General features: G+C 41.6%; 1 protein-coding gene across 1 annotated transcript in view; it reads left to right on the plus strand.

The window, feature by feature from the left end:
• The first annotated feature begins 419 nt into the window (after positions 1–419).
• The window catches only part of LOC118425421 (polycystic kidney disease protein 1-like 2), a 25,986-nt gene continuing 753 nt past the window's right edge, over positions 420–25,652 (plus strand). The window contains exons 1-23 of the mRNA XM_035834268.1: positions 420–476; positions 978–1,115; positions 1,987–2,107; positions 3,588–3,670; positions 4,673–4,975; positions 5,232–5,447; positions 6,489–6,807; positions 7,025–7,197; positions 7,903–8,121; positions 8,861–8,968; positions 9,572–9,750; positions 18,152–18,217; positions 18,492–18,599; positions 19,037–19,250; positions 19,619–19,742; positions 19,917–19,982; positions 20,389–20,576; positions 21,172–21,249; positions 22,088–22,321; positions 22,734–22,902; positions 23,570–23,755; positions 24,459–24,797; positions 25,285–25,649. Coding sequence (XP_035690161.1) covers positions 420–476; positions 978–1,115; positions 1,987–2,107; positions 3,588–3,670; positions 4,673–4,975; positions 5,232–5,447; positions 6,489–6,807; positions 7,025–7,197; positions 7,903–8,121; positions 8,861–8,968; positions 9,572–9,750; positions 18,152–18,217; positions 18,492–18,599; positions 19,037–19,250; positions 19,619–19,742; positions 19,917–19,982; positions 20,389–20,576; positions 21,172–21,249; positions 22,088–22,321; positions 22,734–22,902; positions 23,570–23,755; positions 24,459–24,797; positions 25,285–25,649 — 4,053 coding nt within the window. The remainder of the gene's footprint in view (positions 477–977; positions 1,116–1,986; positions 2,108–3,587; positions 3,671–4,672; positions 4,976–5,231; positions 5,448–6,488; positions 6,808–7,024; positions 7,198–7,902; positions 8,122–8,860; positions 8,969–9,571; positions 9,751–18,151; positions 18,218–18,491; positions 18,600–19,036; positions 19,251–19,618; positions 19,743–19,916; positions 19,983–20,388; positions 20,577–21,171; positions 21,250–22,087; positions 22,322–22,733; positions 22,903–23,569; positions 23,756–24,458; positions 24,798–25,284; positions 25,650–25,652) is intronic.

The following is a 25,652-nucleotide window of genomic DNA, read 5'->3' on the forward strand; positions in this document are numbered from 1 at the left end:
TGTTTCTTGCTATTCCAGTTCCTATTCTTTTAACTGCTTGAAGCTTTGGTCACATTTCTGTCCGGCAGGGCAGTTTTGGGGAACAAAAACTTATGAAAAACCACTGCATAAATGAGCCCAAATTATTCAAAGCATAACAAAGGTGCATCTTTTTCTTTTCCACAACCATCCTGCCTTGGTCCTGGTTGGGGATTGTGACCCTTAGGCATTTAGTAAGTAACTCTGTCTTTTTGAAAACTATCTTTAAAGGTTCCATGGTACTGCTCAAGGTTCTTCCCCCCGACAGACTTCATCATGGAGGTGGAGGTTATATCTGTAGATGGGAGAGTCTCAGCACTCAACATCACGGCGGAAAGTGCGGTAGGAACTTTGTTTTTCTGTTGTGTGCTGTAGAGGGTCAAGAGGGTAGGCTGGGGGACATGGTAAAAAGAGAGAATGAGTTTGACTCCTGGTTGAATGTTGTGTCCTTGGGAAAGGTTCTTCATACATTGTATACGACTTCCCTCCCACCACCCTGTATAAATGGGTACCCGAATACGTCTGGGAGGTTAAAGACAATGTGGAAGGACTCACTTAAGCAACGAATGGGCTCCAACTCTCCAGTTTGTGCCCAAGGGACACAGTAAATAGCACCCTCCCCTGCCCCTGCTAAAAGATAAGATTGAAGACTTTCATGTAGTATTAGATAATTCTAATTAACTTAAAATACTTACTGGTGCAGCAGACTATGTAAATTCTAAAAACTTATATTGCCTGGAAAAAATCCCTTTGTTAATGTCTGTAACAGTCTTCTCATTATTTCTTTATTAATCACAATGTCTAAGGTCCAAGGTAGTTCATTTCATTCCAAGAGATGACCTTTAAGTGGCCAAAATGACCAGGGGGCCTTTGTATGTGTATATAGAGGGACATGTACAATGTATCTACCCAACTTATGTATAAACATTGACATGTCTTTTCTCTTTCTTTTCTTACAGGATATTGAAGTAGTGATTCTTGAAATTATGGATGGCCTGTCACAGACAAAGGTCTTAGACGTCGATGATGTCATGGACCTTACTTCCCTCCTAGCCATGGGTGCTGCTGAACCAGAGAAGCTCTCCAAGAATTTGACAGTAGGACAGTTTACTTTCAATTGTACATGAGAATTGGGGAGAAGGCAACACTTAGATAAATCTTTATTGACACGACAAAAGCACAGCGGCTTTCGTAAGGTCTACATGTATAACAACTACTGTACAACTAAACACACAATCATATATGGATATCTATAGGTATGAGCAAGTCAACATATAGGGACTAGCATGTCATTTACACTATTGCTTCTACGGTATAGACATTCTTGGATATATTTGCCTACTTGTACACAGTGAGGATTATCGCCTCTCAGAATGTAGTTCAGTTTATCTTGTAACAATAGGAATTTTCCCTTTCTCTATGCTTATGTCATCATGCATTATAACTTACCTGAAAATTGTTGTGTATTGAAAACCTTTAGATTTGAAAATGTTGCCTCCTGATGCCCAATATGGTAAGTTGGGGGACAAATTCCTGTCACTGTGACATCAAATTAGAAATAATTCTGTACGACAAAATTTTCCCTCACTCCAAAAATAAGGCTTTCAAGCGTCACTGAAAACAAGGACTACTAAGACCAGAATTCATTCATGTTTTTTTGAGGGAACACAGTTTCAGAAAGAATTGTAGCCGTTCTGTCCTCTACAATAGCAAGTTCCTTTTTGCCTTAGGCGTGAAAGAAACCAAAATAATTGCACCATAGCCGTGTGCCCGCTCATGAATATTAATTAGGGTGGGTCATGGCAACAACGATGCAGGGAAAGTAACACCCTTGGCTGGATCTGGAACACGCGGGCGATGCGTGTTCATAAATATTAATTTGAGCCTGATGATGTAACACTTTTCTCGCAGATGATTTTCTATTGTTACCATGCCAATGAAAAGCCTTTTTACATTTCATTATCATAGCTGCTTATTGCAAGAGGTCTAGAACTATCAGCAGAGGCCCTGAGGATGATAGTGGAGAACAACACGAACGATGACATCCCAGTAAAAGATATCAATGCAGTGTCTGCCAACATCTTCACAGGTACATGAAAATGAAGAAATCATTGTCTATTGATTAAAGTAAATCACAAGACTATTAATAAGTACATTATATACAATGCATTCATACCATAATCTTTTGTGCAGTCACAATAGATAGTCACATGATATGAACTTTATTGCTTGACAATTGGACAGGGATAAGGTATGGCAATAACTGCTAAACTACATATGGATACGGAACAACAAAGTGCAGTCCATGTATATTTTGTATTGAAGGAACTATTCTTTCATATGTATACAGTAAGATAGCATGTCACTTTTGTTTTGAAACAAAAAGTAACTTCACACTGGTCCTGTCCCTGGTACTGAACTTACATTCACATGGATTATCCTTCTACTGACTTCACACTGGTCCTGTCCCTGGTGCTGAACTCAAATGCACACTGATTATCCTCCTACTGACTTCACACTGGTCCTGTCCCTGGTGCTGAACTCACATTCACACTGATTATCCTCCTACTGACTTCACACTGGTCCTGTCCCTGGTGCTGAACTCAAATGCACACTGATTATCCTCCTACTGACTTCACACTGGTCCTGTCCCTGGTGCTGAACTCAAATGCACACTGATTATCCTCCTACTGACTTCACACTGGTCCTGTCCCTGGTGCTGAACTCAAATGCACACTGATTATCCTCCTACTGACTTCACACTGGTCCTGTCCCTGGTGCTGAACTCACATTCACACTGATTATCCTCCTACTGACTTCACACTGGTCCTGTCATGGTGCTGAACTCACATTCACACTGATTATCCTCCTACTGACTTTACACTGGTCCTGTCCCTGGTGCTGAACTCACATTCACACTGATTATCCTCCTATTGACTTCTCACTGGTCCTGTCCCTGGTGCTAAACTCACATTCACACTGACTATCCTCCTACTGACTTCACACTGATCCTGTCCCTGGTGCTGAACTCACATTCACACTACTTATCCTCCTACTGACTTCACACTGGTCCTGTCCCTGGTGCTGAACTTACATTCACACTGATTATCCTCCTACTGACTTCACACTGGTCCTGTCCCTGGTGCTGAACTTACATTCACACTGATTATCCTCCTACTGACTTCACACTGATCCTGTCCCTGGTGCTGAACTCAGATTTACACTGATTATCCTCCTACTGACTTCACACTGGTCCTGTCCCTGATGCTGAACTCACATTCACACTGATTATCCTCCTACTGACTTCACACAGGTTCTGTCCCTGGTGCTGAACTCACATTCACACTGATTATCCTCCTACTGACTTCACACAGGTTCTGTCCCTGGTGCTGAACTCACATTCACACTGATTATCCTCCTACTGACTTCACACTGTTCCTGTCCCTGGAGCTGAACTCACATTCACACTGATTATCCTCCTACTGACTTCACACTGGTCCTGTCCCTGGTGCTGAACTTACATAGAAGTAACCAAACTTGTATGGTCTAATTTCTCCCTATCTCTACAGGGTTTACAATCCTCTTGGAGGCTACTGCCACCTCAGCTTGGACTGCTGAGTCCAATTTGCAAGAAGAAGAGGCAATAGAAGCTGTGAGAATAATTTTTATTTAGATTTATATATTATATCAATGCTTTTAGACAAAGGTAGTCTCTCTTGAACTCCTTTTATGAATTTATTTGATATCTGTGTTTCAAACTTGCCTAAAATCAATACTTAATTGTACACAAAGTTTTTTGTAGTAGGTTTTTTGTTGTGTTCTTTTGAACTTTTTTGTTTACAACATTATACCATATACATTATACCTGGAGACAACTCTCTATCTCCATGACTACCTTGTCCCCCCAACGATCTGGAGGTCAAGGGACTAGGTAGGTAGGTACTATATCTCATGTCTGTTGGCTGTCTTTTGCACACCAGTACAAGCTGATCTACACCACCTTGCATTACCACTAAGGCTTACCCCTTGCACACTGTCTTACATCTTATGCTAAGTCTTACTAGCCTGGTTACCATCTGGGTAGTAGTTTGCTCCCATGGAATGAGGTTCTAGAGCACTCGCTTGATGACAACAGGCCCTCCTGCAAGCAGACAGATGGCATTTCAGTGTTGGGGTGCCTGTTCAAATGAGGGCTTGAACCCATCCCTTAATTCACTCTTGTGTCGGGACAAATCAGTGCCTTTGTCCAAAATTTGGACAATTCCGGTTAAAAATGTCAAGGTTCCAGACGGACTAGCAGAGAAATGACTATACATGTATACATGTAGTGTTTGATAAAAGTCAGAGTGAGAAGCAACTTTCTATAGCTACAAAGTCAGTTCACCTTTATCCGTAGGGTAACCTATATCCGTCGTATATAAAAATATGGTATTTAGGGATCGTTAAGTCGATGGAAGGTTTCACAATGTAATAATTGAAAATGTTGACATTTGAAACCCACGTCATTGACCTAAAATCCGTAAATACCCATTTTTTTACAACAACGAATCTAGGTTACCCCACGGACTAAGGTGACCTAGCGTTATCATAAATGCCATAGTGAACTATTATCCAGATGGTACCCAGGCTAAAGTCTGACACCTTTTCTTCACAGAACAATGGAACAGCCAGTGCTGCCTTCAAGGGAATCAGCCACATATTTCACATGTACTACACCCTGCCGCCAGACAATGGGACTGCCACACTGGAGATGTCAGTGTTGCATGCCAAGCTCCATAAGGAAGTTTGTGAAATTGCCCAGAAAAAGGTGTTCACAGTCAACGACACCTCTTCTATAGTCCCAGCATTTGTTGCCCAGAAAAAGGTGTTCACAGTCAACGACACCTTGTTTGTGGTTCCAGCGTTCAACACACTCCTCGCCAATGGTTGTGAGGAGGCAGATAGCTTTGGAGTTGGGGTGAGCATTTCATTGGAATATCGCTTTAGATTCTACTTCTTCTAGACTGGAACAGGGTGCCAGATATGTTAAATTCTTTTCCATCGCTGTAGAGAATATGTGACTGCCTATTCAACATGTGAAGCAGATTAGTTTAAAAGTATATACAAGTCTGTGATTCAGCATTCCTTTTTTCCCTTTCTTTTCCCAATTCTCAACAATGGTGAATGTGTCACTAAGCATGTTTGCTCTTCCCAATTTTGTGCTACATCTTCAGATAATCAACTCCGACTTCAATCCGTTCCGGTACTCGGAAAACTCCCCTGATGTGGGGTCGGAGGTGGTGGGCCTTACCGTGTGGAGGGGACAAGACAGACAGCCGGTGCACCACCTCCCCAAACCTGTGGACATGATCATTCCCAGGGACAAACAACACACAACAAGCAGTGTGTACAAGCACACAGGATGGATCAGAAGCTGGGACGACATTGCTGTGAGTTGTATCTATTACACAATTAAACGTAGAGGTTACTTATGCAGGGTAAGAGTAGGAGCCATAAGAAATTGAACATATCACATTCGTCAAAAAATTCTGTGGAACAGTGGAGAAATGTTGTTGCCCTAACACTCTCTACACCGGATATACCACCAAGACACACCAACACTACTGAACAACCTGCTACGTATACCCGAGCCCTATTGTACATTGCCAAGAAGCTTGTCTATCAACATCCCAACGTAGTGCAGCCATAGAACCGGTCTCCTGTCACAAAACATCTCTGCCACAGTTAAATTGTGGAACTACCTCCTGTAGAACATCAAAGACTTACAGAACTTCAAACGTAAAGTAAATGCCCCCACAACGTTACTCGTCAGCGAACTGTTCTGTACTGTTCTTCTGATAAAGTCCATATTCCGAGAAATCGGCAATTACTGAGACATTTTTGGCTGATACGAGAAGGTCAGGCCTACATCCAGGTGTATCCACCGACTCCAAACAGAGCAATTTGCACCATCGCACACCGGGGCATGCCTCTTACTCTTTTTGTGGGGTCTGGCTTAATCCCCAAAGATGGGACCTCCATTTTACGTCCTAACAGAGGGACAGCCCGAGCTGAAGCTAGGTTGGCTCATTTTCACCTGAGTGAAGTGAGGAAAGCAAAGCTCCTTTCCCAGGGCCACAAGATTGGTGACACGGCAGGATTTGAACTCTTAACCTCTCTGTCCTGAGCCAAACATGCTTCCACTGTGCCACGTGATCTCATGGGCAACGCGATCTCATATGCCATGCAATCTCACAATCTCTACTGTTGTAAAATGATGTTTATTCAGTTCAGCACAGCTGCTAAGCTGAGGTGATGGAAACAGCATAGAAAAATTAACAACTTAGAAAGCAAAACTACATGACTTTTGTTAATTTTTTCAAAGTCTTTGGTACGACTCATGATCACCCGGGATCAAACTTCCCCATCTACCCACCCTGATTGTGATTTGTTAATTGTCTATCCAATGTATTTCCCTATCTTCTCTGTAGGTTGTCCCCTTCCGCCCCCAGAGAGCCAGGACTGCTCTCACCATCCTACTGGACATCACCAGCACCAGCCACCCAGACCTGGACATGCCACACATGCAGCTGGTGTGGCAGAAGGCGTCGGCACCAACTGCAGACAGCTTCAAAGCTGCTGACTGGACGACTGTGCTGCCTGTGCCACAGGCCCAGCTGTATACACTACAGCTGCTGCACACATACAACAATACAAACCTGACGTCCCACCCGTACTCATGGCTTCTGCCTTTGGAAGCTTTGAATGTTTCAGAGTGGGACATACAAAACAATACGACTTTCTACTTGGGTATGTCCCTGTTTGATAATTGCATGTATTTACAAGAAGATCAAAATGGCAGACTTCACTGCCTTACCCATTCTGCTTTGTCATCCTTACAACTCCATTAAGACAAAGATAGAAGTGCTCAAAGGATATTTGGAAATGCTGAATTCTTTATGTTGGGAATCAGAAATACACACACACAGGCAGGATCTGTGTGAAAAATTTGTATGAAGACAAGGAGAAAAAGGGAAATTTGCTAGCCCAATGCATTATGTATTTTCTACAGGTGTGAAATATGCAGCAGAAGACACCAGTGTTCCTGTCAAGACCACGTTCACAGTGTCTGTATTGGAAACTGCATGTGTCTACTTTGGAGAAAACTCCTCCCACCTTTGGGAAGGTGACGGGTGCAAGGTAAGTTTGACTCACAAAAAGGAACATGCTTGAGATTTTGATGGTGAAGCGTTGGAATTTGCTTTATTCATTGCTTCTCACATCGTTCTAAAGTCATGAGTAATGTAGAAAGAAAAGTGCCTTATTTTACTTCAAACAATCATTTTCATATGCTAAAAGGCATGCTTCAATTCATTATGCAAGCTCAGACAAGATGTCCATGGAAAGAATAGGATTGTACTGTCCTTTGTTGCACAACCAAAAGGATTCCCTTGCTAATGTTTGGTAGTCCTTCTTCTATACCTTCCTTCAGGGCAATAAAGATCATGATGGTTCTACAAAACTGTTAGCTAGTCAGTTAAAGTCCCCCCCCCCCCCCAAATAGCACCATCTCCATTTCAATAGCTCTTAGGTCACACAACTTTGTGCAATCACTACAGCAGAGGGGTAGTCCACTGGTACTGTTGTGAGCTTAACTACCATCGCTATCTTTCTCACATTCTTGAGTGCTAAGCAATAATGTACCATTTATGACTCTGTTGGGGATGGAACTCATGACATACTGGTTTCAAGGTGAACACTTCACTCACTACCTCATTGCACTGATACATGTAATATAGTAACATCTGTATTTTCCCTAATATGTTGCAATCTATCATTCACACACACACTCAGAGGATGTCTGATTTGTTGTTTTTTCTGTTCCACTTCTCAATGTTAAAACAGGTGGGCCCACTGTCCAACACCACCCACCTCCACTGCCGCTGTGACCACCTGACCAAGTTTGCAGGGTTCGTCCCTCCCAATCCAATCAACTTTGACGTAGCGCTGAGCGCAAACATTACCGAGAACCCGATGGGGCTCATCGCTGTCCTGTCCGTGTTCGGTCTGTTCCTGCTAGGATGTCTGATGGCAAGAAAGGCCGACAGAATGGACCTCATAAAGGTGATTGTCCCTGTATGCTTTCCAGTCAAACACATTTTTGAAATTTGACAACAAAACTGTAACTGTTGCAGGTTACTTTCCCTAATTGTATACCTTCCTGTCAAACGCATTTTTGAAATTTGAACAAAAATTCTGTGATGTTACAGTTATTCCGGTCAAATTTTGAGAAGAATGTATTATAGTTGGTACACTTAGTACACTTGCCCAGTACATGTAGCTTCACCCAAGTCGAACTCCACCCATTTGCATGTTTTCGTTTTATACATGCATTTCTATACCATTATTACTTTTGCAAGTTGTATCACTATGTATCAGCACCAAGGACAGATACTGATGTCTGTTTTACTAGGTCTGGTCATGCTATATTGTATGTAAATGACCAACTCACTTTCATTGTAACACGTTTTCATTTTGTATTTGAAATTCATATTATTTATCCAGAAGCCATGAAAATGATGTTTCCTGTTACATCTGTTACTTCTGCTTTAATGTGATGAAGTTGGCAAGAATAAAGTACCAATACCAGAATGATAAATCCATTGATCTATAGATTATTGGAAATCCTTGGAGATCATTGTGTCACTGAAAGATTATTGACTGAGAGACATCTGTCAAATTTGTAGATGTTTGTCTCTGACAGATTTTTTGCCTCAGAGTCTGTGGAACCTCCACATAACTGTGCATTAATTATCATATCTGTTTTTGTGAAATTTTCTTTCTCAATTACTCCACTTTGTAGGTGGGTGTGACCACACCGCCTGGGCACAAGTTGAGCCCTAACCCTGACTACCATTACATAGTCACTGTCTACACAGGCTTTGGCTTGGATGCCAGCACCACTTCACAGGTATTGTAATGATTTTTCAGGAATAGCATGGGTACCATACTCATTATTTCATCAATGAATGTCATGAGGTATCTCAGTGAGGGTAAACTTAGTATGATACTAAGGCTACATGTACAGTAGCTCAGGAAAGTGAAGCATGATTAAAGATGAACATAAAAACAGAATCTTAGGAGAAAGTCTGTACTTTGGTACATAATATATAACGCTCGTTCACCTTTATCCGCGGGGTAACCCATATCCGTTGTTTTTAAAAATAGAGTATTTATGGATATCAAGTCGTCGGACTCTGGTCTCAAACTACGGTATTGTGAAAATATTGCAGGCTGAGCTTAAAACCACTGTTCATCGACTTGATATACCTAAATACTTCTTTTTAATGAAAACAATGGATATAGGTCACCTTATGAATAAAGGTCAACTAGCCTTAATCAGGAAGTGAATATACTTTAATATGTGCAAGTTTTCTTCTGCCAGCCTTCCCTTTTCGTCAAATGTTTCAAACGTCTTGCTGATTTCTTTCAAACGTCCGAGACCCAAGACAATAGATTACTGTGAAGTAGACGTTTACGCTTCCCACCATTTCTACATCCATGTTGAACACAGGTTTCGCTCACGGTGTTTGGCCTCCAAAACGAGAGCGAGCCTTTCACCCTGCGTGACGACCGACGGCTGCTTTTTGGAGGGGGCAGCATGGATTCTTTCCTCGTGTCCTCTGAAGAGTGGCTCGGACCGCTCACACACGTCCACGTCTGGCACAACAACACCGGCCCCAGCGCTGGATGGTCAGCTTTATTTTATTTGTTTACCTTTACCAGTATCCGTGACCTGTTTTCAAATTACTGAACAGAGACTCAAGAAATATAAATTTAAAGTAGAGGTACAACAGACTAGCCTGGGTACCATCCGTATTATACCGGGTTCCTTGCACTCGCTACCTAAAAAATAGTTTTTTTAAGGTAGCGAGTTTAAGGAGCCCGGCAGAATACGGATGGTACCCAGGCTAACAACAGACCACACAGAAACTAATAGTGTAAATAGCTAACACTAAATACAATTGTACCAGACAAGCTCCATCTTAAGATTGGAATTCCGTTTTTCCCATTTTGAAATGTGCTAATATTTTCAATATAAAAGCACTTGGTGCAAAGTCTTTACATATGATTGACAAGTATGATGCACAGTTGTGAAATATGATAATAACTTTCATGAATATTCATTTTGAAAATTTTCTTCCTGCAGGAATTCCTGCAGGAATTCCTGCAGGAAGCGTTTTTCCTGCAGGAATTCCTGCAGGAAGCGTTTTTCCTGCAGGAATGCTGCAGGCATTCCTGCAGAAATTCCTGCAGGAGAAAGGTAAATTCCTGCAGGAAGAATGTTTCCTGCAGGAATTTCTGCAGGAATGGCCTTATAATTCATATCTAAATCAATGACACTAAGATAGGAGTGCTACACACCGGCAAAAAAGTATGCAACAAACGTTTTAGTAGTAGTTTCTCCTATTCATGCAACTTTTTCAACATATACATTTACATTTTGTACTACAGTTAAATGTAGAGTATAATCACACCCCGCGCAACATTTCTTCCCCCAGTTCAACCTGTATGACCTCACAAGCGCCATGTTCTTGTTGACTGTCGACGCATCAAAAGCCAGCCAATTTCTCAACAGTTATCATATATAATATCAATGTCACTAAATCCTTCAAAATTATGAGGTAGTCTGGCAACATTTTGGGAGCACGACGTGTGCCCGACTCGGGGTGGTCGTGGTCGCAAGTTTGAGTTTAATCCGATTAAATGTGAACGCATTTTTTTAATCCAACAGAAAGCTTTAATCGGATTCCTCATTTAACTCACTTGTATTTTTTCATTTGAATGGGGTCCAAGTTGCCCATGACATGTTCAACAGTTGTGCCGACAGAGCCATTACGGCTGTTCACACATGGGTGTTTTCATCAAATGAAAACTGCTCTATTCGAATGCTCCTTCCATGCATGCAATGATATCTTGTAAATGCAGTACCAAGTTGAACGTGGCAAAGAATGAAAGCTCCTTGGTCAGCAACTTGAGATTTGTTTGATCTGGTTGGTCATATTTTGACCATCATAAGATTAACACTTGAATTTTTGTTCCAGAGAATATTTCATAAAGTTTAAAATTGGGCCTAAGAAAGCCAGGGGCTTGCTTCCTCTTGTTGAAAATTCAAGTAAGTATGCGCTATTGTAATGCGGGTTCAAAGTAAGGTCAGCTATTGTTCTATAGATATGCAAAGGATGCTGGTGTCCAATTATCAATTATCAAAGGACTAATTATTCCCCAGGTCCAAACATCCTGGCTACCTGTAGTGCTGAGGACCTAAGGCCTTCAGAAAGAATCCTGGAACTTGGGGGTACACTATTTCAAGAAATTACAGACTGAAGAATTACAGAATTTCAGAAACCTAAGTTCACTTTTACACTAATCTATTTAAATATGAAATGGTTAAACCTAAAGGGTAAATCAAGGTTGTCTTTCTCAATTTAAAGGTAAACTATGAATAATTTTTCTTGAAGTTTTGTGAAAATTTGATGGTAATTGTGGACTCCACTTATAATAAGGTAATAAATAGACTGCTCAAACCAAGGAGGTTTAATATAGGCATCATGGAATGAAGTCAGCACCTCTGTGCCTAATTTCCAATCCAGCTGTGCCTTGCTCAATTTGCCCTTCAAGCTGCGTTACATTAAACAACTGCTCGCTATCAGACCCCCTTCTGTCAGTAATGACCATGGTAAAATCAGACCCAAGTGCTCGAAAATAAAAGCTGGACTGCTTCTAGTTGGGGGGGCTACTTTCAAAGTTGGTCATTTGGTCGTTTGATACCACTGTTGCACAGTGACTATGACTGCTTCCCAAAAAACCTGGTGCAGGATGAAGACCCAAAAAAAGTTTGCTTTTGCCCAACTAGTGTAACAGTGGGTTCAAGTAGTTCCTACCGTCCTTGCTAAGGAGCTCTGAGCTTTTGTGGCGACAGCGGTAGCGTACTGGATTTGTGATCCGGCTGCTGGTTTGAAGCCTGGGAGTTGGGATGTTGTTTTTTCTGTTCTACTCGCCCCTCTGGTTGTTTCACTGGTTGCCACACCAGATATCGAACCCTTTCTTGAGTGACAGATAAAGCTCCTTGGTTAATAACAAAGGACACAAAATATGCCAGGAAAGGAATATACACCGGTAAGCTTGTACGGGCTAGACGAGTTCGGCTTTTTTTTCGCCCCCCCCCCCCCAAAAAAAATCGCCAAGCTTCCCAGATAGGTCGGTGAAGGAGCCGAACTCGTCTAGCCCGTACAAGCTTCCGGTGTATATTCCTTTCCCGGCATATTTTCCTTTCCCGCAATATTCCCGATTAAAAATCGCGAATCGACCCCCCCCCCCCCCCACCGAAAAAAAACCCGCCAAGATTCCCAGAGAGGCCGGTGAAGGAGGCTACTAGCCTGACTAAAATCGCGCTCCTAGCGGCCGGCCCTATAGTATTGCTGCTGCCCTAGGAGGGGTCATTAACCCCAGCCAGCGCTAGATTGTGTAAACACAGGCTACTCAGCCTAAGGTGCATGCAAAAATGACTTTCAAGCCCTGTGATGCAAAAAAAAACAAGACAGTTTTAAACAGTTTGTATTTTGCCTTATGATGCAAACTGGTACCAAGGCTAAAACCAGTTCAGTTCAGAAAAAGGGATGCATGGTAATGTGACCTTTCCCACTGACACAGAAGAGGGTCTGCATGGGGGGTTCTTGGTAACGCTTAACGGTGAATTCAGGAGGCCCGGTAATGCTTAACAGTAAATTCAGAAGGTCCGGTAACGCTTAACGGTAAATTCAGGAGGGGTTACAAAGCATGACAGTAAACATTGACGTTCGTTCCTCTTTGTACGGCGCTAAACTAGGTTACCTCGATGGTTGAAAATATCAGACTAATGGCATTGTGAGAAGGAAAAGGTGCCCAGAGCCCGGAGGAATGACAGGGACAATGTCTGCTGTGTCTATGACGTTTGCTTCCCTGGGTCAGTGCTCCCACCAGAGGCGGCAACAGCAAGTTTCTTGTAGGCTGGGGGGGACTATTGCTGACAAAATTTTCAGCACATGGTGACATGGAGCGCCGAAGGCGCAACGCATCGTATGGGGGTAGGGGGTATGCTCCCTGGGAAATTTTTTAAAATCATGGCCCTCTGAAATGCTATTTCCTGCATTTTCCGGCAAATTTTGCTGACAGAATAATGAAATTTTCATCAAAATTACACATGGTTGTAGCAATTGACCTCCGGCCTCCGACATATTTTTACCATTTCAAGCTCGGACGGCACGAGAAATTGCCAGACAAGTCCGGGGAAATTTAAAAGTCTGGACCGTCTGAAACGCCGTTTACTGCATTTTGAAGGACAAATTTTGCTGGCCAACGAAGGTAAATCAAATGACATTTTATTAAAGAGAAAATTTTTTGGGCCAACGCCCCTGAAACATGTTTTCGCCAGGTCGTCGTGAGCACCAAAGCCACAAGCCGTTGCAAGGGAGGTCTGGAGAAACCTCATTTTCTGCATTCAATGAGAAAATTTTGCCGGAAACTATGCTAAGTTGGACACTGAAATCTGTTTGAGTGAAAAGGTTTTTTGGGAGGGGGAGGGGCGACGCTTCCGCAACATATTTTTACCCGAAGCGGCCGGGAGGCTCGGAGAAATTTTGAAATCTGGACCCTTTGAAACACCATTTCCTGCATTTTCAGGGGCTCTATCTGGCATTTGACTTCGTGGGTATAACTTGTTACGAAGAATTTCTTGGTAATGCTTAACGGTGAATTCGGGATAACAAGTAACGATTAACGTGGAATTAAAACGACCAATACGCTTCACGAAGAATATACCGATAACGCTTAACGGTGAATTAGAGTGGGTCGGTAACGATTAACGGTAAATTAAAATGGCTCGTAACACTTAACGGAAAAAGGCATGCAGGCCCTCACAGAAGTGCAACGTCCTTCACAACCTTACACTTCTGAAACACAAGAGAAAAATTTGTGCCTGGCTCCCAGGATTTTAACCTGGGCCCGCCAGCTCATGAACCCGACACATTTACCACTCAAGCTAAAAGTTGACAGAACAGACTAATTAGACTAGTCAGTTGGTGTCCTCCGAACCCTACTGTGTCATTTGCACTGTGCTTCTTTGTCTATCATGATCAGAATCTCCAAGCGGATCTTGCAGGCTGACAACTTATGCAACCGTAAGAAGCTACATTCTTTCATGGCCTTTCAAGTGCCTTCAAACACATCCTGTTTCAAAAAAATTTTTGATTCAGAAACATGGCCTAAATATAAGATTATTATCTAAAAACTTTTATTTTCCTGGGTGACGCCACAAAGTATGACGTCACATACCTGGATGTAACCTGGATCCAAGCTTCAATGGTATATAATATTATATTATATTATGTAAAGTGAGAGGTTGGCTAAAGTGCAATGCAGAGCACTACCTAATTTACCATTTTTCTGAATTCTAAGATTTCCATTAGTTGGCAGTTCAAAACAAAAGTGTTGAGCCAGATCAAGGAGGTTGAAAGAGGGCCAGATCAAGTTGGTGAGATCAAGGAGCTTTTATTACTCCTTAATTTGCCGATCTGGTTTAACCATTCGAATCCTGTAATCTATCCCAGAAGTGAATTTTCAGGTTTCTGCAATTTTGAAATTCTTCTAGTTCTAATCTGGCTCAAAAGCAGTTCAGTATAGAAATATCTCAGCAAGAAGCAACCTCCTTGATCTCAGGGAGGTGTTCTGAATCTTTCCATCCAGTGCTTTGGGACAGTCCCTGTGGGACTTGCTAATTCAACTTGCTAATTGGGAAGCATGCCTTAACAATAACTGACCTCCTTTGAACCTGCATAACAATGTGCATAATTACCAAAAAGAGGAAAGTGAGTGCCTTATATACAGGCCCATGTAATAGGATTTGGAAACTACAAATAATCTCTGGAACAAACTTTTGCCTGTTGTTTCTATATAATGAATCAATGACCTTGATTGTACATTTGTGCTCAAACAAGCTAAGTACAGATTGTAGCGCTAGTGATAATGTACAATTTTGATTAAAAAAAAGGTATCTTATCACCTCTACAAATACTATATACATTCCAGTATTTACAAGTTCAACTTCTTCTCACCTCTTAAAACAGTTATAAATATAAGTACAGATGGAATCAATAATGTATGGTTGATCTAATTGCATGAGAAATATGAATTTTTTTCCGTGGTATTCAAGTATTGGAAATAGGGAACACATCTTGTATATTTTCAAAGATGACGTTTCTTTTGTTGTTGTATAAAGTACAGTAAACAATAAAGTGACACTCATCCTCTATCTTATTCAAGTTACAGTATTGGCAAATTCTTTGTTCCAGAGGAATGCGGTTATGTCGGCCTTCTGGCTTATAATGAATCATACTGGTAAACAGCTTCATAGCGGGCTTCAAGTTTATTAATAGTCAAAAAGATAATGGTTCTTTGGACCAGATAAAGCCCAGGTTATCAATAAGTTTGGTTATCAAAAAGTTTGTTGTTATTTTGTGGGCCTTTCTGCTTTTCAACGCCTGGCTCTATAGTACAAAAATTGCTTGTATTTGCAAGATACTCCAGGACCCCAAATTTTACATATCAATACCCTCCGTGTTGGCAAACTTTCCTGGTTGATTTTGAAGAGTAGAAGGCCTGTGGTATATATTTTGATGTGATACTGATAGCCATTCTGGAATGGTAGCTTTATTCTGGCTATCAGTATCAGCCTTCAAACCCATCATCAGGAACTTTTAGTCTGAAACCAAGATAAAAGCCCCTTGCTTAAACAAGAGACCTAAGGTAGCCAAGACAAGAGTAAAAGATTACCAATTGAAAGGCAAATAGTAAAAAATTATATCTATTCCAAGGTTGCTGTAAAACCTAGGTTAGGTCAGTGAGATCAGAGAATTCTAAACTCCTTGGTGATCTACAAGGTAGTTAAACCTCTTTGGGTAAACTTTAGTCTTCTATGCAGTGTTAAATACTGACCTGTTCTATACACCAGTGGAGGCACTGAATAAGGCAGCTACCATTCACTTCAGTCTCTAATTACCTGTCATTATAAATCAATACACGCATTGTTGTTGCTGGCTTTAAACACCTTCATGTAGGTGCAAAGGAGATTATATAATGACTTCTCTAAAGATAGGTGAGAAAGGGGAGGGGAGGTGATAATATCACACTCTTGTGATAAAAAGGCCTTTGTCCCAATCTCAAGGATTTTAGAGCATGTAAAGAGTTCCAGATGAGGACAGGGTGTTGTTCTGATTGATCAATGTTCTGTGATCTGATCTGATCTGGTGACGGTTGATTATTATTTTCTATTGGGCACTTAGAACTTCATTAAATACAGCTGTCCAGTAGGTATCAAAAACCTAATAAATAAGATTCATTTAGCACCAGTGTTTAATGAATTTCTAGGTGTCCACGCACCCGGCTCGGGACACTTCTAATATTGTGTTACAGTGTCATAACTAACATAAAATATGACTGGTGAATGCCACCTGGCTATATGCTAATAAAGGATCAATGTTTTACCCTGAGGGGTGCATCATGAGATAAAGCCGCCAGTGGTTGGTTTCTATAACCCAAACACCAGCTATCAGCATGGCAAACAAGGCGGTTCATGTCATCTACTTTTCCACCAACTGAATGTATCATTTGATTTACTACAGTTTAGAATTCAGTAAATAGTTACTGGAAGTTCCGAAAATAATTTCATCAGGTTGGCACTGATAATAGGATAAAGGTTTTTACACAACATGTAACTAAAAGTACTGTACTTTCATTGTACAGTACTTTTCTTATGGACTCCAATGATTATCCTATTAGGGCACCCTACCCTTACAGTACATGTGCAATTTACAATAATTGAATTTATACTTTTAAGGGAAGCTTAGGCCTGTCATGAAATTTATGAATTTTGTGTTTATGTTCCTGACTTGCACCTACATGTACAATCAAATTGGCTTAGATACTAATAAACCCTAAGTGGTGATGTTAAAGAATTAAAGAAAAAAATGAAAGAAGTAACCATGCCCAAGCTTCTGTACTTCTGAAAAATATGAGTAGCCACTGAAGGAAATGCATTTTCTTGAAGTGAAGTTCATTCATAGGTCAGTTATTTCTAATGCCAGGCATCTCCAGCAACAGTCAATAAAACTAGGAAAACAAAACAATAAAAAATGCCTCCATTATATATCTGTTTTATATACATAGTTAAAGTCAAGTCTGAAACATCTAATGAAATCTAATGCATTGTTTAACAGTTTCAAAACAAAATTAAATGCATAAAGAATGCTTCCTGTCATTGTCAAGGCCATTCCTGCAGAAATTCCTGCAGGAAACATTCTTCCTGCAGGAATTTACCTTTCTCTTGCAGGAATTTCTGCAGGAATGCCTGCAGCATTCCTGCAGAAAAAACGCTTCCTGCAGGAATTCCTGCAGGAATTCCTGCAGGAAGAAAATTTTCAAAATGAATATTCATGAAAGTTATTATCATATTTCACAACTGTACATCATACTTGTCAATCATATGTAAAGACTTTGCACCAAGTGCTTTTATATTGAAAATATTAGCACATTTCAAAATGGGAAAAACGGAATTCCAATCTTAAGATGGAGCTTCTTGGACTCAATTCATCTTTACATTTAGTCTGTCAATGAGGAGGGAAGGCAGTTTTTTTTGTTTTGACAGAATTTGTAAACTCTATAAAATGCAGCCTTCTGTTTTGAAAGAATTTTCATTCAACATGTTAACTTTGAAAACAATTAGACACAGATTGATTATTGATCATTGCAGTGATATGCATACAAAACTGTACTTTTCGAGCAAGCACATATAAACACAAGATGGTCATGATAATGACTCTTATGATCCATTTCATATGAGTCATTTATTTAGAATCTTGCCACAAACCTTTATTGACAGTATTTTGTGTTAACTGAGAAGCACAATTTATTTCTTGTACCTAAAAGGCTAAAAAGATAAGAATTCAAAGTCTTTTGAATTTTTTTTTGCTTTTCTAATAAGGGGGACTTGAGATTTAGAGAAGTCACAAGGTTTCAAAGTTTTCAACTAGAAAGTTCTTAATTATTCTAATGGTTGCAGGTACCTGAGTAAGGTGGTGATCCAACATGTACGTTCAGGAAGGGTGGACTACTTCATCTGCAACAAGTATGGAGTATTTACTTCTATGACTGTATTACAAAAAATAACTGTATTTGATATGGACTTGCCTCTTGAAAAGGTAACTTTTGTGTGGAGAATCCCTCATCATTTGTGACATAAAATCATTTATAATTCTAATATTCTGAGTAGGATTCACACACAATTAATTCTCTAAGAGCAAAAAACCTCTCTCCATGATTTGTGACTTTATAAATCTGCATTTCAATCTCCCAGATGACAATGAGTGAAAGTGATTCTCCTGTTTGTACCTTTCTTACAGGTGGCTCGCTCTGGATGAAGATGACGGCAGAATCGACCGCATGGTCTTTGTAGCCTCCCCAGAGGAGATGGCAGACCGGTCCAACCTGATCAGTGAAAGAGTCACAAAGTAAGATGACAAAAAAATTCAATTCAAAAGTTTTATGCACAACAAGCATTTATATATTATAAGGGAGGCATCATGGCCATCCAGGAGTTATTCTATTCATCCACATACAGGTCATGACACGGTACTGCTAAAGTTCAGTTAGGATATGACAGTGATTTTCTGTATGTAGTTAATAATCCACTCCACGAGCATGTTAAGACCCACCATACCTTTTCCTTATACAATCTATAATAAAAGGAGGCATCCTTCTGATAGTGAGTGCATGGTGAAGCCTATCGATCCTGTCGTATGCAGCTAATGTGTTGTACTAATACTGTACAAAATCGTCATGTCATGCCCTGAGGCTGATTACACATTATACAAAACAATCGCTCAGAAAAAACACACAAGATTACATCATGACACCTACTCAGATGTCAATTTTTCTGAAATCTCAGAGACTTCCATGACGACCACCTGCTCTACTCCGTGGTTGGCCGCCCCGCCCGCAGCCCCTTCACGCGTGCCCAGCGCCTGGCGTGCTGCATGTCCACCGTTTACTCCGCCATGCTCGCCAACATCATGTTCTTTGGGCAGGGAGACAAATTCGACCCCCCAGAGCCCATCCGGATCATGGGAGTGGAAATAGAGCCTCCGATCTCCCTACCAGAGGTAAGTGTATACTGTGAGTCACCCGGCCATTGGTATACAGTCAGACCTGTAAAAGTAACCACCTCAGAGTCTTAGGTAGAGGACCACACCAGTCATTGATTATACAGTAAAACCTTTACAAGTGACCACCTCTACTTAAGGACCACCGGGCCATCATATACATTTGTACAGTCAAATTACAAGTGACCACCTCTACATGAGGGCCACCTGGCCAATTCATATACAGTCAAACCAGTCCTTTATTAGTGACAACCTGACTACATAAGAATCAGCCAGCCATTGATATACCGTCAAACATGTATATAGTGATCATCTCTACCTAAGGACCACCTGGTTTTGTACAATTATTGTCCCGTTGTCTTTCTCAGATCATGATTGCCATAGAGAGTGCGGTCATCGTCTTTCCCATCAACGCCCTGATTGTACTGCTCTACAGGAACGCTGCTCCCAAACCAAGCAGCGCACCAGCAAGAAGACTTGCTGATACAAAAGGTACATTATTTAGATGATAAATGATGATGTCATACATACTGGGCGTGCAAAAGTTAGTTAACTCTTTAGATGATTTGGTAAATTCAAAGGGGGGTAATGCTAAAGGAGACAACTTCTCCATTAGGATGAAAAGCTAAATTTGTTAAACTTTTCAACTCAAACTGCTCCTTTCAGATGCCAAGCCCCAGGACACTGGAAAGGGAAGAGGATGCCATCTGCCTTGGTGGACATCAACAGTTGGTGAGTACACAAACATCACTGCTCTCAGATTGGGGAAAGTTTAGTCTACACCTATCAATTATTGTTTTATTGTATTATGGTTTTATTACATTTTTTCTAGCAAAATTTGAGCAAGACATGTACAGTAGATGAAATTAAGGGAGGGATCGGAGGACAGTACTAAGAGAATGTTCACTCAGACCATGCCTGTAACTGCAAACTAGTAAATGATTAAAAAAAGAATATTGTACCTTTCCGGCTCTATTTTCATCTTGATATACATTGTATTCCAGCACATTTACAGATTAAGTTGATCTGGCCTTGGGACTACACATATTTTTACTTTTGATTCAGTAAGAACAGTCATATTCACACTATACCAACTAATTAGATTTGGTTGATTCCTGAACTCTTGGAATGTTTTCAGCCGGACTGCTGGCATTTGCCGTCAGCTTTGTTGCAGCGTTCTTCACGGTCCTGTACACCCTTAGCTTCGGCCGTGACAAGGCGGAGGCGTGGTTAACCACCTTCCTCGCATCATTTATAACAGACATGATCCTGATCCAGCCAGTCAAGGTGCTGGTTGCAGCTGTCGTCCTCGGGCTACTCATCCGGGTAAGGATTTTGAATGTTTTTTGCTTGTTGGTCTTACATAAAGCCACACTAACTTATGGATGGCATTCACGCAGCATTGGTTTTTGCATGTTCTAAAAAAAACAGAGGCCACATGTGATCCAATAGTAGTTAAAGGGGGCACTTGGTCTGGGCACGGGGGCCACAGTACTTTTGTTCCTGAGATTCTTTAAACAAGAATGGCAATGCATGAAAACATTACTGAAATGGTGTCAGTTATCAGAGTCTTACAGTTTAACTTGAGGTGTACAAGAGACAAACCAAGCCTGGGAAAGAATGGACTGGATGTTACTTACTGAGGTCCTGTGGTTATAAGCAGCATTATTGTGTAACAGTTGGACTTTTTTAAATTCACCCTTACGCATTACTTTTGGGGTCTTCAGAAGATGTCAGTTTAGCCTAACTAGTCAAGCTAATTTTGCACGAAGAGTAAAGCTGCAAAAGACTGATCTGTAAGGTTCGATCTGTCATTTTTCTGTTGCTATTTTCCTGCAAAATCTAGGAATGGAGTCGTGGCCTTACAATGTACAATGTCGTGTATTATTAGTCTTTTGACACGTTTGTGTGTTTGTCTCAGAAACCTACAACAGAGGACGACCCGCCTCCTACAGAACCTACAGGTGATGAAGAGTACCTGCAGATTGTGGCTGAACAGGTGAGTTGGTCCTTAGATTTTGACTGAACAGGTGAGTCATATCTTCAACTATTTGCTCATCATTAAGGCAATCATTGATGACCCAAAATGCATGTCACTTACGACTTAGTGTTGGACATTGTACTGGTATCATCTCTTCCGAAAATAGTTTTCTCAGCTTGGCAGAATATAGGATGAAGGAGAATTCTATTTACACAACCGGTGGGTCACATTGCTTACGTTTTGATGTCTCTCAGATACCTGCAATCTGAGAGCTTTTAACTGGAGTTCTGCTTCTCACCGCTATATGTAGCCAATGTAATTGGCACTTTTGCATCGGATACATATCTTAAAAGATACTTGTTGGGATGGACATGCTTTTCTGGGTTGGAGTAAGGGACTCACTGGTTGGTACTAGGGGTGGGTAATTATAACCAGTACATAAAATTCAGGTACAGGTGTGGCACAGGCCCACAGGGTCCGGACCTGAACCTGGACCGAATTGTGAAAACCTGTGAATTGGTGATACTCAAAAACTATGGTCCATTTCACTAGAAAGGAATCTATTTGGTGGAGTATCCTATCTTCATTATCCATTCTATCTGCCTCTGTTAAGTTTGACTGTAGAACTCTCCTCTACTTTGCTCTTCTTGCTTGGTCCAGTAGCTTAGCTCCCAAACATGTGAGCGCCTGTTACCATAGTGCCAGTATGATCTATAATTCAATTTTCTAATCGGTTCAAAGTCTGTTCCACTAAATATTTTTAGGTCCAGTTTTTCTGAACCGGTCCAACAAGAAAAAACAGTTTTGTACCCTTAGTTGGTACTGTATGTGTACAAAACTATTTGTCCATTTCTAGCCTGCTGCTGAAGTGTCAGCTACCGGAGGCCCCCTCCATGGTGATGACCTTGCCAGAGACAGAGCTCACCGCATCAGGAGGAAGATGTGGCGTCGTACGCTCCAGGAGATCGTGATTTACGGCACGTTCCTGTCCGTCCTGATGGTGATGTCCTACACCGAGAGGAGCAACTTGGCCTTCCACATGGACAACTCTGTCAGGAGAGCTCTGGAAGGTGGTGACTCATTCTCAAAGGTTGGTTATTATATAAATTGATATATAAAGATTTATGGCATTAGAGATGAAATAGAATTATGACTGTCACATTTCACTCTAATTTTGAAGTCTTAAAGTCCCTGATATTGCATTGTAGGTTTATGTCTCTTAGTGTGCTTTTTATATTGGGCCAGAACAAATGCCAAATTCTTTTTGGACCACAAGAATCACATTTTTTCAACAGTTTGGTAGGCAAAGTGTCATTTTCATCAATTACAACCAATGTTACAGAGCTGCCATTGGTTGGTACTGTACCTAGCTACCTGCACGCTCATACCAGGTACTGGCCACTTACTCCAGTCCTACGGCTTATTTGCCAGGCTCTGTATTCTTGGCTAACTATTTCTACTTCCTGTAGTTTCTGAAGTGGTCATCTATTGTTGGTCCCCAGATATCTGATCCTGCGTCCTACTGGACGTGGCTGGAGCAGGACGTCCTGCCTGCTGTCCACAGTCCAGCCTGGTACAACGGGAGGTCATGTGAGGACAGCCTGACTCTACCCGAGCACCTAACCCACGTCATGTCCCCCTTACAACTACGACAAGTCCGCATTGGCCAAGGTTAGGTCAAGGAGCTTTAAGCTCCTTGGTTACGTCAATTTTTGCATACTAAGCTTCACATGCCTCTTCCTTACATGATTTGACTTGAGGATGTAATACATATAAGAACTAGATTTAGCAGTAAAACAAGATCTATGCATTGCTTGAACTTAGTACATGATTGCATTTTCCTAAGAAAAGAGAGATAGTACTGTCTCCATTTGACAGTTGTAGAATGCACATAAGTTCGTGATGAATTAAGGAGGTAGGAGTGTTTGCTGTCATAGTGGTATTAAGTTTGCAATTGTCTGTAGTCATATACTGTACAGTATTGGAAACTGTGTGCCTTTATGCACAGACAGTCGGACTGGTGAGAAACTGGGCAGGGGGGTCTAAAGACGGAGCAGAGAACACTGACTCGAGTCAGATTCCCTTTTGGCAGTGCTGGCACAAACATTTTTAACAACTGACACTGATCTAACCATATCTATCCTTTGGACATGTAGCACTCCTTGATTGATTTATCTTCAATGTTCAAAGACTGTGTCCATGTTTGCTTTAAGCTTTGTTAGTACTTATAGCCTTTGTGAATTTAAGTTTTGTTGTTGTCGTTTTGGACTTATAACCCTTGCGAAGTTTTTTTTAAAATCTTTTTGTATGTCAAACTTGACTTCTGTACTCTATACAGAGGAAGACTGCACCATTCCTGATGCCATGACTCCCGTCGTGGTCGGTTGTCTGGACGAGTACTCCACAGGTGAAATGGACACAGGCAGCTACAGCGGCAGCTGGGGAGTGGCAACTAACAACACTGATCATGACAGGAGCACTATCCCGTCCCCGTGGCACTACACATATGGGGATATCAATAACGGTTAGTCAGTGATGTGATGCTCAATGTACACTTAAAGGATGTGTCACAGCAACCAAAATATCATTTTTTTTTATTAAGGAAGCTGGACTAGTAGTGTTAAAATGCATCCACTACTCTTCCTGGAGTCCTCTCTATAAAATACTTACAATAAATGTGTTTGCAAAACCTTGACTTAATTAACACCTGTCCAACATTTGTATGGTTATTGAAATCAGAGAGATCCCCTCAAAAGCATCCATTGAGTGCTCTGCATAAGATGCCTTAAATCTAATTTAAAGTAAATCAATGTTAATTTCTGTTAGCTGGTATAGGTACACTGGTACCCAAACTTCATAAATTGTACCTGCACCTGATGTCACATTACAACTATGAACACATCAGTATTCACTCAAATCTGTGACATGTAGTAACCAAATGGCATTTAGCAGGTTATTAGCTACATTCATATGGAACACTTCATGTTCATCTAAACACATTGTAGAGACAAATATCAACTGCAAACCTCACAGGAACTGTAAAACAATTCTTAGATACCTGGTAGTATTCTGAGCAAGAGTATTCTGAGTGCCGAGTAGTTGTTTCGTCCTATGATCACTCATTAAAATCATGTTATGACTAATAGCACCGTGTCACACACATACATTTTGTACATGTTATTTCACCAATATCACCCAGCAAGCCTCCCTAATGTCCATCTCTGCAGGTTTCCTGTATGTTGGGGAGCATGGCGTGTACTCGGGAGGGGGTTACACAGCCACCCTCAACAACACACTCAGCGCCAGCCTTCAGACCCTGGAACATCTTCGCTCCAACAACTGGCTGGACAACCGGACCCGAGCCGTCTTCATGGAGACAGTTCTGTACAACCCTCACGCCAACCTCTTCGCTGTGGTTACCATGACAACGGAGTTCAGCATCACCGGGCATGTCTCCATGGCAACAGAGCTGGTGACCTTCAGGATCCACCACGATGGGCAGGTCCTGCTGCTGGTTCTACGGATGGTCCTGATGATCCTCCTGCTCTTCAGCCTGGTCAGGGGAGGTGGGTGTACCAGCCTGGTCAGGGAAGGTGGGGGTATTCATCTTTACTGTTAATGGCCACTACATATAATCCCCTGTGCGTAATGCAAGAATGTTGCTGACATCAGTAGTATACAGTTCATTTTTGCCCCCAAACAAAGTTTTACTGAACCTCATGTTTCACCCGATGAAGATATCAATCAGCCATCAATGAATCATGTTTTTATCTAGGGTTGATTAAGGTATAGCCTGTGTTTACACAAGCTCTCGTTGGCTGGGCTTAATTACCCCTCCCCGAGCGGCGGTAATCGTATGGCCGGCCGCTAGGGGCGCGATTTTAGTCAGGCTAGATTAAGGTAGAGCTACACATGTAGGTGTGATTCTGTCATTGTTTGTAAGACGTAAATTATAGTATATGACTCTAGAATGAATGGTTATGTATTTTACAAATGGGCAGATAAAGTTTAACATTGGTTCCTTGTTTTAACTACTTTCCTTCCCCCACCCAGTCCTGAGGTTCAACACATACGTGATTGCCTACCTGACAGACCCCTGGAGCTGGCTGGAGATACTCACCATCACCACAGGCATGGCCACCATGGGGCTGTACTTCCGCGCCCAGAGCACGGCAGACGAGGTCTCCGTACAGGAGGGCCGAGCCGTGTTCCAACTGTACCGAAGCGCCGCCATGTGGTACCAGGTGTACACGTACCTGCTGGGCACGCTCACCTGCTGCACCTTGGTCAAGTTCATCCGCCTTCTCAAGTTCAACAAGCACGTCAACGCACTGCTGTACACCATGAAGAAGACGGCAAGGCCTCTCATCAACTTCTTTGTCATGTCAGGCATCGTCTTCACGGCATTCGCACTAGCAGCT

Source organism: Branchiostoma floridae, chromosome 1, assembly GCF_000003815.2.
Source record: "Branchiostoma floridae strain S238N-H82 chromosome 1, Bfl_VNyyK, whole genome shotgun sequence".
Taxonomy (NCBI): Eukaryota; Metazoa; Chordata; class Leptocardii; order Amphioxiformes; family Branchiostomatidae; genus Branchiostoma; species Branchiostoma floridae.